Source organism: Bubalus kerabau, chromosome 6 (genome assembly GCF_029407905.1).
Source record: "Bubalus kerabau isolate K-KA32 ecotype Philippines breed swamp buffalo chromosome 6, PCC_UOA_SB_1v2, whole genome shotgun sequence".
Classification (NCBI taxonomy): Eukaryota; Metazoa; Chordata; class Mammalia; order Artiodactyla; family Bovidae; genus Bubalus; species Bubalus kerabau.
In genome coordinates, this window is record NC_073629.1 from 59,244,487 (window position 1) to 59,260,696 (window position 16,210).

At 41.5% G+C, this 16,210-nt stretch overlaps 1 protein-coding gene across 1 annotated transcript in view; it reads left to right on the top strand.

Annotated features, from left to right (window-relative positions):
* DDAH1 (dimethylarginine dimethylaminohydrolase 1) overlaps window positions 1–5,952 on the top strand; it is a 144,599-nt gene extending 138,647 nt beyond the window's left edge. Inside the window, exons 5-6 of the mRNA XM_055585307.1 lie at window positions 534–677; window positions 2,927–5,952. Coding sequence (XP_055441282.1) covers window positions 534–677; window positions 2,927–3,043 — 261 coding nt within the window. The 3' untranslated portion in view covers window positions 3,044–5,952. The remainder of the gene's footprint in view (window positions 1–533; window positions 678–2,926) is intronic.
* The last annotated feature ends 10,258 nt before the right edge of the window (window positions 5,953–16,210 follow it).

Genomic DNA, 16,210 nt, shown 5'->3' on the forward strand with positions numbered 1-16,210 from the left:
TGATTTTAACGTTCACCTCTCCCAGGGGATTTTTATGCTCTTTATATTAAGGATAGCACCTGCTAACAGACAAGTGAATTCAATTTATTAATAAATGCACCTAGAAGAAGAAATTATGTTTGTGCGTGTATATGTGCAGTTATTGCTAATCAGTTAGCTGACTATTCTGATTGTTGCTATAGTCCTTTTAGACCAGAGCAGTCCTGCTAACTCAGCCAAGCATATCATCAAAACCCCAGCGGGGCCTTTTGTCTGTGTGTTTTTCTGATAGATCTTATGAACAAAAACTAGAAAAAATAATCATTTTAAAACCCTTAAAAACACTTTTAAAAGAACCCTTACAATTCTTCCAAAGAATCATAGTTACATCTGGTTTTTCTTTTCTGGTTTTAAGTGACTGGAGGTAATGGACGAACGTCAACACAGAGGAGCATGCTTAGGTGTAGGTTGCAAGCTTTTATCCTGCCACACTGCCTGCCTGTTGGCCGATATGGAAGACGCTCTGCTTAGGCCCGCTTTGTATCTCTTTATAGATCATGCAACAGATGAGTGATCATCGCTACGACAAACTCACAGTGCCTGATGACACGGCCGCAAACTGCATATACCTGAATATCCCCAGCAAAGGCCACGTCTTGCTGCACCGAACCCCAGAAGAGTACCCAGAAAGTGCAAAGGTAATAAAACGTCCTTCCTGCCACAGTAGCTAGGGAGACCTCCTCAAAGCCTTCCTGCCTAAGGATTTTTTTCACGATCGAGTGACAAATAACAGGGGCTTCCTTTCCCCCTAAACACATCATTAGGAAAGCCCAAAGGATAACATAATTTAGGGCCAAAGGAAAGTTTATTTAGCTCGCTCCTCTCATTAGTGTCATTGGTCAGTAATACATGCAGAGTAATTGAGATGATCATGCCTGGTATTCAGAGCCTTTCAAATGAGTATTGGGTCTCCCGAGTCTGTGTTCCAGCTCTGATTAAATGTACTTCCTGACACTCACATGCTCATCAAGCATAGAGACCTACATAGGTCAACTGTGTCATTATTTCTGACAAATCTAAGCTGCCCCTCATCAGAGGGTCATTTATTCCTTAAGGCAGAGAAGTAGGAATGACCCAAAGAGAAGAGTGCTCGTTGTCAGGGCTGCAGAAAAGCAGGGGATACACATCTTAGGCAGCAAAGTCTTGAAAGGAGAGAGCAGGAAGAAATATAAAATATTGCACACTCAGAACCAGCCAGCTGGGCCCTACAAGTATCTCTTCATTTATATTCTAAACAGGGAATTGCCTCCTCCATATGGAATTCTTTCCTGGTCTGAGAGAAAGACTGGTCTTCCCAGCCTTTCAGAGCACTCTGGCAGTCTTACCTGTATACTTTAGTAATTTCAATTTAATCATACCAAACAGATCCAAGGGTGCTCATCCATCGATCCTTCAAGGGTTCATATCCTTTTTAGGCATTTCAGCATCATCTCTGCCCAAAGGAACAAGATATCTATACGAAGCATTACAGAAGAGCCTTAATAGCCATTGATCTCTCTTTTTTTATATGCATGTACCTTAGGTTTAAAATTTTTATAAAAGTTTTGCTACCTTTTAAAAATTCAGTACTGTATAATTACTAGGCTGATTCTCATAATCAGGATCTCTCTCAGCAGATTAAAAAGGGAGAGGGGGAGGAGGATAAACAGATTTTTTTTTTCAATTTTCATGGCCAAAAGTTTGAATCTGAGGAAAATAGAGGACCTCTGACCCCCCAGACTGTGTCTTAACCAGCTCTCAGATGAATACTGGATCTCATACCTTAATGTGCATCAAAGTTGTTAAAAAATAGAGGTTCCTGGACTCCCACCCTGGAATCTGCAGTATCAGTAAGCACCCTGGTCACTGAACTTACTTAGGGAAATGGAGCTCTGGATCGTTCATACCTACCTCTTCAGCCACATCAACCACGTGATAGTGGGATTATCATTAACTGCTTCTGAATTCAGCCCTGGGTCTATCACCAAAAACAGTAACACTATTCATGTTTATAGAGGGCTTTCTCAGTGCCAGGCACTGTGCCTGGCGTGCTGTATGCATTACCTTGTTCATCCATTACAGCAGCCCGTGCAGGCACTAATATTACTCCAGTCTTACAGAGAAATAATCCCATGGGGATGCTAATTGACTGAAATCACACTTGAAACCATGAGTTGACAGAATTGGGGCTGGAACGCAGCTCTAATTCCACCACTCTTAATTAACCATGGTACTGAATTTTAAGGAACCAAGTACACTCTACAGAAGCATGGTGGATTGGTTTTAGACAGTACATTTTCAAGTGATTTTTTTTTAAACAATATGCTTTGATTTATCATCAGAGAAAAATCTGTTTACTGTTTATTTGAAGGTTTGACACATGCTTTCTTTCTATTCATGTCAAAAGATACTCTAAAATTCACACCTGTCATTTAAAAGCACTTGGACCTGAAACCCTTCACTTAAATCATATTTTGGCAAGTGTTTCTAGTTAGCTTGTTAAGGAAAGAAACATTATAGTTGAGAGGGTTTTAAAGTGTGGAGAGAGAGTCATACTCAGACTAAAATCAAGGCCACAGACTTTCATATATCACTTAATCCAGCACTGACAAGGGCAGAATAAAGGCCTTTCTAGTAACAACCACATTTCTGACACATCTTTGGCTTTGAGGTTAGAGCAGAGAGCTAGTGGTTAACCAGTGCTGCTCGCTTTATGGGTTTCGCTGTGGGCATGGGTGTGGTCTCAGTGACATGCATACCTTGGGGTTCCATGTACGGAAAGCCTAAACTCACAAGCTAAATGCATTATCTACCCCAGGCAGAGGGGGTGGGGGTGGGCCTGGGGGTGGGCAGGGAAAACAGAGGCAGAAACTGAACCTTCTCTACTTTTCCTTGATTCCTCCTGCAGGTTTATGAAAAGCTGAAGGACCATATGCTGATCCCCGTGAGCAATTCTGAACTGGAAAAGGTGGACGGGCTGCTCACCTGCAGCTCGGTTTTAATTAACAAGAAAGTAGACTCCTGAGTCGCAGTCCCTCCCTTGTATCCGGCAGTACTGCACTCCTAAGGCCGGTAACTGTACCCATTCCTGTCGTTTTCATTGACAATCTCCTGTGCCACTGCACCACTAACCCTGGTTTACAATTCTAAGTTTCATTCCTTCGTTTTGCACCTCCCTCACCCCCTCCCCTCACAGTGGTACCTAAACTGTGGATTTGCTCAACAAGTTAAGCAATCTAGAAAATATAGAGCTAATGAATTATTGAAATGTGATTAATACTAGTAAGGAAACACTTGCTTTAGTGTTTGTATTATCTGTGTGAAAATCATTTAGTTGCCAATATATGCCGAAGAATGTCTTCTTGATCAGTCAGATAAACTGGGTTTTCTTTCTGTTTGTCATTAATCCTTTCTGGCTCCTGTGAAATTCCCTGGTCCGGGGATCCTCTCCTTTTCCTTCCCTCTTTTTCCTTCTTTTCCTACTTCTGTCACTGTCACCTTGACCTTAGGTAGAATCCGGACTCGCCTTCTCCACACCTTCCTGCAAGCAGACTCTGTCTTTCATTAGTCTTCTCTGCTTCATGGCTGCATCTTCTGCCATCACACCACTCACCCCCAAAAGGGTCCACCTTAGCAGAAGTGTGACGAGAATCAGAGCAGCTGTTGAGGGGAGACTTAACTACACAGAGGCAATTCCCGATGGGGTTTGCCCCAGAGATCTAAATTCCAGAAGTAGGGCACCACACCTAGGAAGCTGAATTCAGCATCAGATGGTTGCTAGGGGACTGCAGATCAAGAAGCTTGGAAACAATCCATGGGTACCACACTTCAGGAAGTCTTTAAGTCACATTCCATGAATTTTTGCTTCATTACTGGCCATTTACAGACCTTGAGGAATAGACTGAATTTTTTTCGTTTAACTCACTTTCATTCCCCCCGGTTGTAACTCACCTTGCTTCCACCCTTCTACCCCTACGCTTTTCCTGATCTACAGAGTTATTCCTTTCAAAAGAGACATTACATTTAACAATGATTGTAGATGGGCTAGTGCAAGCCAATTGGAGCATGTTCAGGAAATGATAGGCTTGGTGCTTGAAACCAACTACAGACAATGGACAATTCTACTTTGACATATCCAACATTTACTGTGGAATTCAATTAAAATTTATTTCCTGTCTAGCCTTCCTATTACACAAGCTTAAACTGACACAAATCTCTTAACAAAGAACAATGCTGCAGCGAAGGGAGAGATAGCTGTCTTTTACTTAAACCTGAAAGAATCAGCCTTTTAGCAACCCAGGGAAATGGTACTTTCCAAGGAATGGTGACTGATCCAGGCATGTTATCAAACTTCCCAGTCATCTCCACCTTTCCTATATTGCCTTTGGCTTCTTAAGATTCGGGGAGTTCAATAAATGCTACTTCAAGTCTTGCTCTGCTCACCTACAGGTTTTTAATCAGACATTCTTTATGTTTGGTGACCAAGAGAGAATACCTTCATTTATTCTATCTCCCCCTGAGTGAATGGAAGTAAGAAACCTCTGAGCATACAAGACATCCTTAACCACTATTTTTTTTATTTGATAATTTTCTGTCAAACTTTGAAGAAATTCCTTCTTCTCTTTCTTTTTCTTTTTGCTTAAATGTAATATTCATATCATGTACAAATATCTAATTTCATGCATCCTATGACTAAAACATATCTTGATCACTGTCATATTTCCAACTGTCTCATCATGGGTGAACAATATATTTTTGCCACAGAGAGAATGAATGTTACCCACATGCCAAGTTAATAAACAAAAATTGTCCTCAGCAGTTATAGCTGCCCTTTTAGGTTAAATCTGTCCCTATGCTGGCAAAAACAGAAATCCTCCCTGGGAGAGTTCAACATCTCAAAAACAACCACGGGAAAACGAATGGAATGAGCCACTTCAGGCTTACTAGTTAAGCTAATTGGCTTATGATTTTCAATATCTTTATTTCTATCATTCCAAATTAAAGAACTGTTCTCTATTATGATTAGTAAATTGAAAGTGGATTAATTTTTCTTTTGAACAGTTTGTTCTAACAGAAGGCTGTTTTCACTTTTCTTTTTCTTTGCATCTTTCCATCTTTCCTTCTCTTTGTCTCAAGAAATCACTTAGAATCTATGTGCCTCTTCTACAGAATCTTATTCTGCACTGTTCCGTCACCTACAAGACTGGCTTCTTTGGACCCTCTCTGTGATATGATGATGTGAAAACCTAAAATACTTGCAGAATACTAATATTCTTTCCTTGGTGTACTCTTCAGCATAATATTATCTTTGAAGAGGAAAGACAACCCATTACCGCATTATATAGGTTCCTCTTTTGTCCCATGTGATTTACAAGGATAAACTAACAGAAACCGCTTTTTGACATTACAAGAACATTAGAAATTGTATGTAAGTAAATAACAGTTGAGTCAGAATCTCGTGGTCAATAAGATTCAGCTTACTAAGGACAATATAGAGAAAGTACATGATGTGGCATTATTTCTCAACTGTGACAGATTGCTACAGAAATCAGCAGGCAGATCTCTCTCCTGTGTATTGATTGCTCTTTCAAGCTACTGTGAATAGATTCCTAAGGCTATCTCTTCATCCCGAAGGGGGGAAATAGTCTGATGAACAATGTGACTTATTTAGAGTTGCATGTTAATCTTTGTAATTATTTACTCCTTAACATCCTACAAAACTTAGAAATGATTTCCACATGGTGTTAGATTTATTGTGCATTTTATCTTACTGACCATCCTGTTGCAGGCCATGTATGATTATCCACTCTGTGTGCCAAAACCAGTAATGCCTTTCACGGCCCTTTAGTCCAGAGAAGTTCTGCACTGATTTTAGTCTCTTGCTGTCCTGATCCTACAGGTATACCAATCACGATGGAATAAAGTATGAGTTGTACTGTGCTCAACAGCCTGTGTCTCTTTTTTGCAACAGAAACTTCTATGGTGAATGAAATCACCATTTCCTTGTTATCAGAGACGGGAAGGTTTTTTTCTCTTTTCCTATTAGATATGGGATTAGACATACTATATCTGTAAATCAGCTGCCATCCAAAGCTTGGATTAAAATGATAATTGAAGGATACTTCATCCTTCTGGTGCTTAAAAAGTATGCATATTATCCATGCCTGGTCAGGAGACCTTGATTTCACATGTGTTCCTCCTCGAAACAGCTTCCCTGGTTTCTTTTACTCCTAACTGTCGTCAGCACATTATAATATGGCTCAGTTATGGAGACAGTTGAACAGTTTTTTTTGCTATGCTCATGCAAGAGTTCGGTTTTTTGTTTTGTTTATTTTACAGTAAGCATTTTTTTAAGGAAATTTGAAGGTTTTTTTTAATGAGGCTTTTTATTTCCAACAATTTTTTGCAAACTGAAAGTAGATTCATTGTTCTAATTGTAAAGATAATAACTGCTCATCACAAAAATAAAAATCACACCATACCCCCAAAAAACATAAAACATAGGAAAAAAATAACCCAAATTTTATCATCTACAAATAGCTACTATTAAAATTTTGGAGAAGGACTTCCTAGTGGTCCAGGGGCTAAGACTCGAGTTCTGAATGCACGGTGCTCAGGCTTGAACCCTGGTCAGGGAGCTAGACCTCATATGCTCTAAGAGTCTGCACACCACAGTGAAGATCCTGCATGCTGCGGCTAAGAACTGGCACAGCCAAATACATAAATATTTTTTAAAAATTTTTTGGAGAATATCCTCACAGATACAGATATAAATATGAGATAATTTTACATAATTACACTGTTTCATAACCTGCTTCCTTCACTTGGCAATATATTATGGCCATCTCTCCATGTCAATAAATATAGATCTACATCAGCAATTTCAACAGCCCTATTTCATGATATGGTTGTACAGCAGCTCTTTCTAATTTATATGGAATGTTACATCACAGATGTTCAGCATGCCCACATTTCTAGTCTTCAGGCTATCAAAAATGTTCTGCATACAAGCTTTCACACACCCACAGGGTGAGCTCAATCTGTAGTCCTCTTACTGTAACTGAAGGGTGAATGCAAAGCCCACCAAAGCACAGACCAATACTAAAATCCCTTGGAGAGTTCATTGATTTAGTCACACCTCTCAGTTGATGATGCGTTGGTTAGTTCTCCATTATTTAGGTGAGTATTAATATGGATGATGAAGCTAAAAACTGCCAACTGCCACCCCCTGCAAAACTGCTCTGGGCCCCCACAGGAAATGGAACCCTCCACCCAAGTGCCAGGGTTCTGTGCTACTCTCAGAGGAGAAAGGGAGACAGTTTATTATTGTTATTTTCTTTTAATTTTGGACTGTACTGTGCAGGATGCGGGATCTTAGTTCCTCAACCAGGGGTCACACTGTGCCCACCACATTGAAAGCTCAGAGACCTAACCACTGACCACCAGGGAAGTCCCAGGGAGGCACTTTTTAAGGCAAGAATTGGCAGGGCTTCCCTGACTGGTCTTCCTCCCAGCCTTCCAGAAGAATGAAGATAAAAATCCCCTCTCATGACAAGCTTCAGATTCTGAAAATGAGAATTTGCTGGATGAAGAATTCTGATCAACAATCATTTCAGACACATGAGCCAAAGGAGGAGAGGGCGGCAGAGGATGAGACAGTTGGATGGCATCACCGATTCAAAGGACACGTTCTTGGGCAAACTCTGGGAGAGAGTGAGGGACAGGGTGGCCTGGCATGCTGCAGTCCATGGGATCTCAAAGCGTCGCACACAACTTAGTGAATGAACAACAACAACAACAAACACGTGAGCACTTGTTTAGCAAGTGCCCACACTCGGCCAACCCACTCCAGTATTCTTGCCTGGAGAATCCTATGGACAGAGGAGCCTGGTGGGCTACAGTCCATGGGGCCACAGAGTCAGACATGACTAAGCGACTGAACACACATGCGCACACACTATGCCAGGCTCCTGGGTGCCGCTTCTGTCTTTCAAGGGCTGACAATCAGAGAGGGGCAGGAAAGGAAGGCCACACAAGTGCCCAGAAGATGGTGACACAACAGAAGGTAAGGGAACCACCAAAAAGAATGGTGCCATGGTGGCTCCTGAGCAGGGGCGAACAGATGGAGGGCTTAATCTGGCCTTGAAAAGTCAGCTCTGGCTTCAATAAGCCAGGATGGAGGCCTGGGAAATAGCAAGAGCAAAGGCTGGGAGGTAGGAGAGCATGGTGTGCACTTCAGAGGCACCTACCGTGTGCCTATTAATTCTGCTGGGCCCTGGCAATACAGTGGTAACTACCCCTGCTTTCCTAGAATTTACATCCAAGTAGGAAGACAGACATTAAACAAGCTACGGAAAGCGTAGCAAACATTATGCAAGGAGAATGGGGTGTTCAGGTCACCTGGTAGAGCCCAGCAAACGGATTTGTTTGGCTGAAACATGAGACAACAAATACAAGAGCACAGCGAGGCAATGGATGTTGGAGAGTCAAGGGCTTTGGATACTGGGGCAGAATTCGGGCTTCCCTGATAGTTCAGTTGGTAAAGAATCCACCTGCAAGGCAGGAGACCCCAGTTTGAGTCCTGGGTCAGGAAGATCTGTTGGAGAAGGGATGGGCTACCCACTCCTATATTCTTGGGCTTCTCTTGTGGCTCAGCTGGTAAAGAATCCACCTGCAATGTGAGAAACCTGGGTTCGATCCGTGGGTTGGGAAGAGCCCCTGGAGAAGGAAACAGCTACCCACTCCAGTATTTTGGCCTGGAGAATTCCATGGACTGTCTAGTCCATGGGGTCACAGAGAGTCAGACACGACTGAACAATTTCCACTTTCACTCACTTTGGCAGTCTGGGAGTGTCCCCTGAAGACTTTGGGGGCAAGGAGTTGTACAAATGGAATATGATATGGCAGCATGGTATACAATGACCGGGAACTGAGTCTGGTGTTCTTCTAAACTTAATCTCCCCAAATATAATTCATCATTGAAATATCTCTTCTCATCACCAAAATGAGAGCTGGGCAATTAACTTGCTATTTTCCCTCCTGAAAAACAGATTAATAACACCTTCCTCTCCCAACTCCAAGGGGATATTTTCAAGGCAAATGAGATAAAAGGACTAGAGGGTTCTTTGGAAGAAAGGTATAATGTAAATATCATTATCATCATTATCCTCATTAACTCCTATCACAAGAAGTCTGGAGCCCATCAAAATGTCATCTTCTATTTGACACATCAATCACCTACTCCAGAAATAACTCAGAATTTTCATCATTGATGCCTGTAAGCTGGCCTGACGGCTTCTGTGGTGAATTTACAGGTTTCCTTGGTCCCCGACAAGGCTGCTCCAAAGATATATCTGCCTTAGGGAACTTCTGGCAAATCGGAATGGTCCTCATCTCCCTTCCCTCTCCAAACACTCATTTCTAACTCAGTGAAAGCTGAACCACTTAAAGCACAAGATAAGGGGGGTTATCAGGCTTTTGGGAGAACGTGTAAGTGCCAAGTATGTTAGTCACTATAAATAAATAAAAGATTCAAACCAGTTTGCCCCTTAACCACTTGGTAAAATATAGCTTGGGCTGGCTTGTGGCATGAATGCTTACAAGCAGCGATGGGTCCCTAGGTCTTGGGAAGCCCTCTCTATTTATAAATAGAAAGTTTAGTCATTTGGCTACGAATACAAAGAAAGAGTTTGGGTGAATTAACACAGACTTCTGAAGGTGGTTTGCTTTTCCTATGCTTAAACTTTTTTTTAATAATTTTTTTTAAGTTCCTGCCCAGACAAGGATGCCTATTGATTAGACAGGGCTTTGGGCCAGAACTCAGAGGACAACTGCTCAAAATTAAGCAAAGAAACTATGTGCTATGTGTTGAAATTTCCCACTCTCCCATCAAGGTACAAGAGTGCATATTTCAAACTCTGCATATTTCACACCACTGCAGGAAAAGTTTAGGAACCAAACAAGTTCTGATTCCAAGCAACAGTTGAGCTGTGTAAAAATGTTAGCTCTTCTACCTCTGGAAAGAGCTTTGGAATAAACAGAGTCATGGCCATGGATCCAACAGAGGCTTAAAATTCCAGGACAGGATATGAACAAAGTCATCTACTTTGTTTACATGGGACTCAGATGAGCATATGAGATTCCCCTGGAGTTAATGTTAGGACAGCAATACGGGGCTTGCTTTCTTTCTAGGCTTAATAATAATTAAGGGAGACAGATGGAACATTATTACCATGGCAAGGGATGACAGAGGATGAGATGGTTGGATGGCATCACTGACTCAATGAACATGAGTTTGAGCACATGTTGAGCACATCTCCGGGAGATGGTGAAGGACAGGGAAGCCTGGCGTGCTGCAGTCCATGGAGTTGCAAGGAGTTAGACATGACTTAGTGACTGAACAACAAACAGCAACAAAAGTGGTAACAAGGAATCTGTCTCATAGGAAATAGAATTCACCCCCATTTGTATCAAATGAAGAGATTTTTAACAAAGGGCTGTTTCAAAGATGTGAATGTTTAACGTACAAAAAAGGGAGAGTGGGTGAGATGCCCAGAAACTAGCTGTGAGCAGCAACCCGAAATCCAGCAAGACGAGGACAGGAAATCATGCCGCTGGATCTGGAAGAGAGAATGAAGGGCCACAGCTCAGTCAGAGACCAGGTTTCTCCTTTCTCACTTTCTGACCTGCTGGTGCTCCCCATCGACTAGACACAATGTTAGGATGGCTGGTGGGGGTCCAAGGTGATACCCCTTTGCAGTGGCCAGCACAGAACTGGCAGAGAAGGGTAGAGAAAGGATCCGGGGAGAGTAGAAGATGATCAGCACAATGACACGATGAAAATGAGCTCTCGGCCCTTCAGAGAGTAGTCATCACCATCTCTGTCTCTCAAGGTTGGCATTTAAATCCTATTTCTTAGCAAATTCCTTAGGCACATGCCAGTTCTGTGGTTCTCTCTCTCAGTATCAGAAAATGGTTGGAGCAGAATCAACAGTAGAACAAGAGTCTGCACAGCCTGAGGGTGAGAGAATGGCACATTCCAGACCCATGAGTCCTGGACCTCTTTAGTAAACACTGTGTTAGTTCTAAAATTAGTGCAGTCGCTTGGGCACCTGGTGTCCAGAAACAGATAGTTGCCTTTTCACTGTGTGCCCATGACCTGCTGGTGACATAAAGTTGCTTAGAATTCCAAAGAACCTATTTTCTTTTCTTTTGTTTCTACATATAGTCAGCCTTGCTAGGCGCAAGCCGTTTTGATTTTACATGGTTATGTTGCTCGTGGGGATAATATTCAGTCTAAACTAATAATAGTGAGTTCCCCATTCTTGGGGGGTGTTCAAGTAGAAACTAAAGGACCACATCCAAGAGTGGTTGCAGGGACTGCTCTATCCAGTTAAATCTGATGTAGGTAGCATCCAACATCCTTCACCACCCTAGAAGTCTATGATTAGGTATTTGTACTGTTCTGATCCTCAGTGACTTTCCTTTCCCCTCTAACCCTCACTTCCCCAGTCTCACTATCTGTGAACACTGTCCTCATCTATTAAATAATAGTAATAAGGGTTCCACTTCCAGTATGACAGCATCAGAATATAAGGCTGGCTTCCTTCCAAAACTGAAAAAAAAAAGTTTTTAAAGAAATATTTAAAGTCTCTGGAAATGGTTATAAGTGTATACATCAAATGAAGATTTTTAGTCAAGAAAATCTATGAAACTTTGTAAGAGGAAGGAGACTCTGTGGCATTTGAACTTGCACCCCTCCTTCTCCCTCCCAGCTCAGTGGGATAGTCCTCCACTCCAGACTGGGAGCCAAGAACACAGGGCCCTCTGGAGCTGCAGCACCCAGAAAGGTGAAAGGTTAGCATTGCTCATCTTGCCCTCAACTACCTGTTGTTGACACTGATTTCTAGACAAGTGTGGCCAGAAGATGGGGGCTCCTCTCTTTCTCCTAGCCCCACTCATGAGACAGAGGCTCTACCCTGAGCCTTGCACCAGGGAGAATACTGGGGCCCTAAACACCCTTGCCTCCACTTCCAGAGTGGGGGTGCCAGCTAGGAGAGGCAAGTCAAAAGACTCTAGGCTACTGTCCCCCTCCACCTGGCACATAGCAACCAAAGCAAAGAGGTCACTCAGGCAGAATCATACCATTATCTCCACTCCAGCTGCAGAACATTGCCTCAGAGACTTTGCCCAGGAAAAGAAGCACGCTGTAGAACAGAGTTCCAAATTCTTATCAAAAAACTGACTTCTTTTGCATCAGAGTATGAAGAAGTTGTCTAAAGATGTGTTCAAAAACAGTGGAGGTTGTAGTGAAAAGCAATTGGTAGATTCCTTGGAGGTGTTGGCTAAACTGTAGGCATCCAGATCGGAAAGGAAGAAGAAAACTCTCTTTACTCAGAGAGATTGACATGGTGACGTGACTTTATACACAGAAAATCCTAAGGGACCCACTGAAAAATGGTTAGAACTAATACATGAGTTCATCAAGGTGTTAGGATACAAGATCAATATTTTAAAAGTCAATTGCATTTATATACATGTGATAAACAATCCAAAAATAAAACAAAGAAAAATAATTACATTTATAACAGCATCAGAAAGAATACATTACTTAGGAATAAAGTGCAGACCTTATACTCCGAAAATTAAAAAACATTGTTAAAAGAAATCAAAAAAGACCTAAGTAAATGGAAAAACCTCTCATGTTTATTTGTTAGACTACTTAATATTGTTAAGAGCTTCCTTGGTGGCTCAAGTGGTAAAGAATAGGCCTGCGGTGTAGGAGACCAGAGTTTGATTCCTGGGTCGGGAAGATCCCCTAGAGAAAGGAATGACAACCCACTCCAGTATTCTTGCCTGGAGAATTCCATGGACAAAGGAGCTTGGGGGGCTACAGTTCATGGGGTCACAGAGTTGGACACAACTGAACAACTTTCACTCACTCACAATATTGTTAAGATGTCAATCCCTTATCTACAGATTCAATGAAATATCTATCAGAATCCTAACTGACTTATTTGTAGAAATTGGCAAGCTGATTCTAAAATTCATATGGAATTTCAGGGAACCCCAAACAACTGAAGAAAACAATACTGAAAAAGAAAAATAAATTTGTAGGACTCAGACCTCCTTCAAAGTTCAAAACTAAGAGTAATCAAAACAACGTGGTACTAGAATAAAGACAGAGACAAAGATCAGTGGGATAGAACTGAGAGTCAAGAAATAAACCCATGTGTCTATGGTCAACTTTTTCAACAAGAAGGTCGAAACTATTCAGTTGGGGGATAGATTTCTCAACAAATACTCCTGAAACAACTATATATCCACACACAAAAGAATAAAGTTAGACCCTTCCCTTATACCATACATAAAAATTAATTTAAAATGGCTCAAACACCTAAGTATAAGAACAAAAATATATAACTTTTGGAAGAATACATGGGAGTAAACATTGGCTTTGACAATGGATTCTTAGACATGACACCAAAAACACAAGCAACAGAAGAAAAAAATAGACTGATCAAAATTGAAAACTTGCACTTCAAAGGACACGATCAAGAAATTAAAAGTCAGCTAATCAAATGAGAGACCACAGATCATCTATGTGATGAGGTACTTTATCTAGACTATCTAAAGAACTCTTACTATTCAATGATTAAAATACAAATAACCCAATTTTAAAATAAGCAAAGGATCTAAAAAGACATATCTCCAGAGAAGATATACAAATGGATGATAAACACATTTAAAAAAAAAATGTTTGACATCATTTGTCATCAGGGATGTGCAAATCCAACCACAATGAGATACCACTTCACACCCATTAGAATGGCAAGAAGCAAGAAGTCGTATAATCACACGTATTAACAAGGATGTGGAGAATCAGAACCTTCCTATATTGCTGGTGGGAATACAAAACGCAGCCACTTTGGAAAATAATCTGGCAGTTCTTCAGGGCTTAAACATTGAACTCCCATTTGAACCAGTAATTCCACTCCTAGGAATATATGCCTAAGAGAAATGAAAGTATGTGTCCATACAAAAACTTGTACATGAATGTTTATAGCAGAGTTATTCAAAGTTACCAAAGGGTAGCAGCAACCCAAATGTATACCAATTGACAAATGGATAAAGAAAATGTGTCATCTCCACGCAACAGAATATTATTCAACCACAAAAAAGAGTGGAGCACAGATACACGCTGCAACATGAATGAACCTTGAAAACATGCTAAGTGAAAGAAGTCAGTCACAAAAGACCGTGTAGTATGAGTTCATGTATATGAAGTTCCAGAATAGCAAATCTTCAGACACAGGAAGTAGATTAGTGGTTGCTGAGGGCTCGGAAGATGGGGAAGGCAGGGAGGGAGAAGAAGAGGGACTGATACTAAAAGACAGGAGGTTTCTTTTCGACATAATGAAAATGTTCTAAAATCATTAGTGGTGATGGCTGTGTATATCTGTGAAAATGCTTAAAACCACTGAATTGTACAATTTAAATGGCTGGATTGCTTGTATATGAATTAAATCTCAATAAAGCTGTTCTTTTAATGACGGTAATAATACTATCATCTTTGTATCTCAAAGGGTGGTTGGGATTATTGAATGAGAGAATTTATATAAAAGTACTTGGTATCCTATGCAGTGCTGTACAAATGTAGCCTATTATATTCTTGAATGGGATTAATCAGCTTTTCACTAGCACCTGTCAGTACAAAACTCATAAGCTGCCATTCCTGAAACTACCTTCACCCCCAATTAGATTTCCTTTTCTTTCATGGTTAAAATTCATTGACAGAGCCCAGTGCTTGAAAGAGTGCCACATAATGATTGCTTATGAAATGCTTCTTACCATCACAGCCTTTTTAAAAGAGGAAATAATGTTTCTTTTATATGTTTTCACAAAACTCAACTCAAGTGTGTGCAATTACCACACATACCAAGGTCCTCGTTAGTCAGCCCAGGAGTCCACATAGGTTGTATAATAGTTTGGCTAACTGGCGAGCCTTCCTCTCCTCACAAGTTCCCAAACCCCACATTAAATTATTACATTTTGGCCACCATTGTGCTCTTTGAATTGGAATAAACAGCAGTCTGAATAAGCAAAAGGAGATGAGATGAAATTTGCTCAAAGTGGCAAGTTTGAAAGTAATACTGAAAGAAGCCAGTTCTTGGCCAGGTGAGTTTACGAGCATTGCACCAACACGGCATTTTTATATGAGAAAAAGAGGGAGAGATCAAGTTCCCCTTTCTGGTGGCATTTGCTTTGCTTAGCCTGGCCTATCCTATCTTGCTGTCTACATACTCATTCCTTTTTAAAATCCAACTGTACAGCCTTGGACCCCAGCCCATCCTATTTGTCTAGCAAGCAGCTGAGGCCCTCATGATATCTTTTTAGAAACTTTTAACTAACGTTTAATGAGAATGGCTTCTCTTTTTTTCTAAAGTTGTATGTACCTGGCACAGTGCCAGGAAGCTTTATGTTCTTCTTCCCCTAAACTTTCCCTAAACAAGTACCTGAAGAGGCAGGTGACAAAACTGAAGCCCAGAGTGAATCAATCACTGGGCCAGTGGGTGTGGCTCTGGGACTCACACCATCAGCCCAGTCCTAGCTCTTCAACACTATTCTTCGCTGATGAATGAAAACAGGTGCCCTATTAACATTTCAAAGTGATCACATATTAGGCATTTTCAGAACGTAGAAAGTGTTCTTACCTCTGCCTTTCCATATTAATGTAGACCCGTAAGTGTGTGTTGTCCTCTTTCCCAGAGGCATCCCCTGGCTGAGTCTCAAAAACAGAGGACATCCCTGTTTGTGGACAGCAGTTTTTGCAGGAAAATTGTGGAGCCACAGCGCCCTCAGGTGGTCGTTCGAATTTTCTCATGAGGCCTTTAGCGGTTGTTCAGTCACTAAGTCGTGTTGGATTCTTTGAGAACCCATGAACTGCAGCAAGTCAGGCTAAGAATGTGGGGCTTCTGACCTGTCGGCCTCCGTGATACTCGTGACCCCTGGGAAGCTGAGCCTTCTTAGGACCTGGCCGTGGACCTGGCCTGGGCAAATTCGGTGGCCTGGACTCTCCCCTTGGCTGAAACCAGAAATGGAGTCAGAGTCCCTGCAGAGGTGTTTTAGATCCTTACACACTGCAATCTGGGAGGGTCTGAGGCATCCCGACCAGGAAACTAACTCTGCTCCC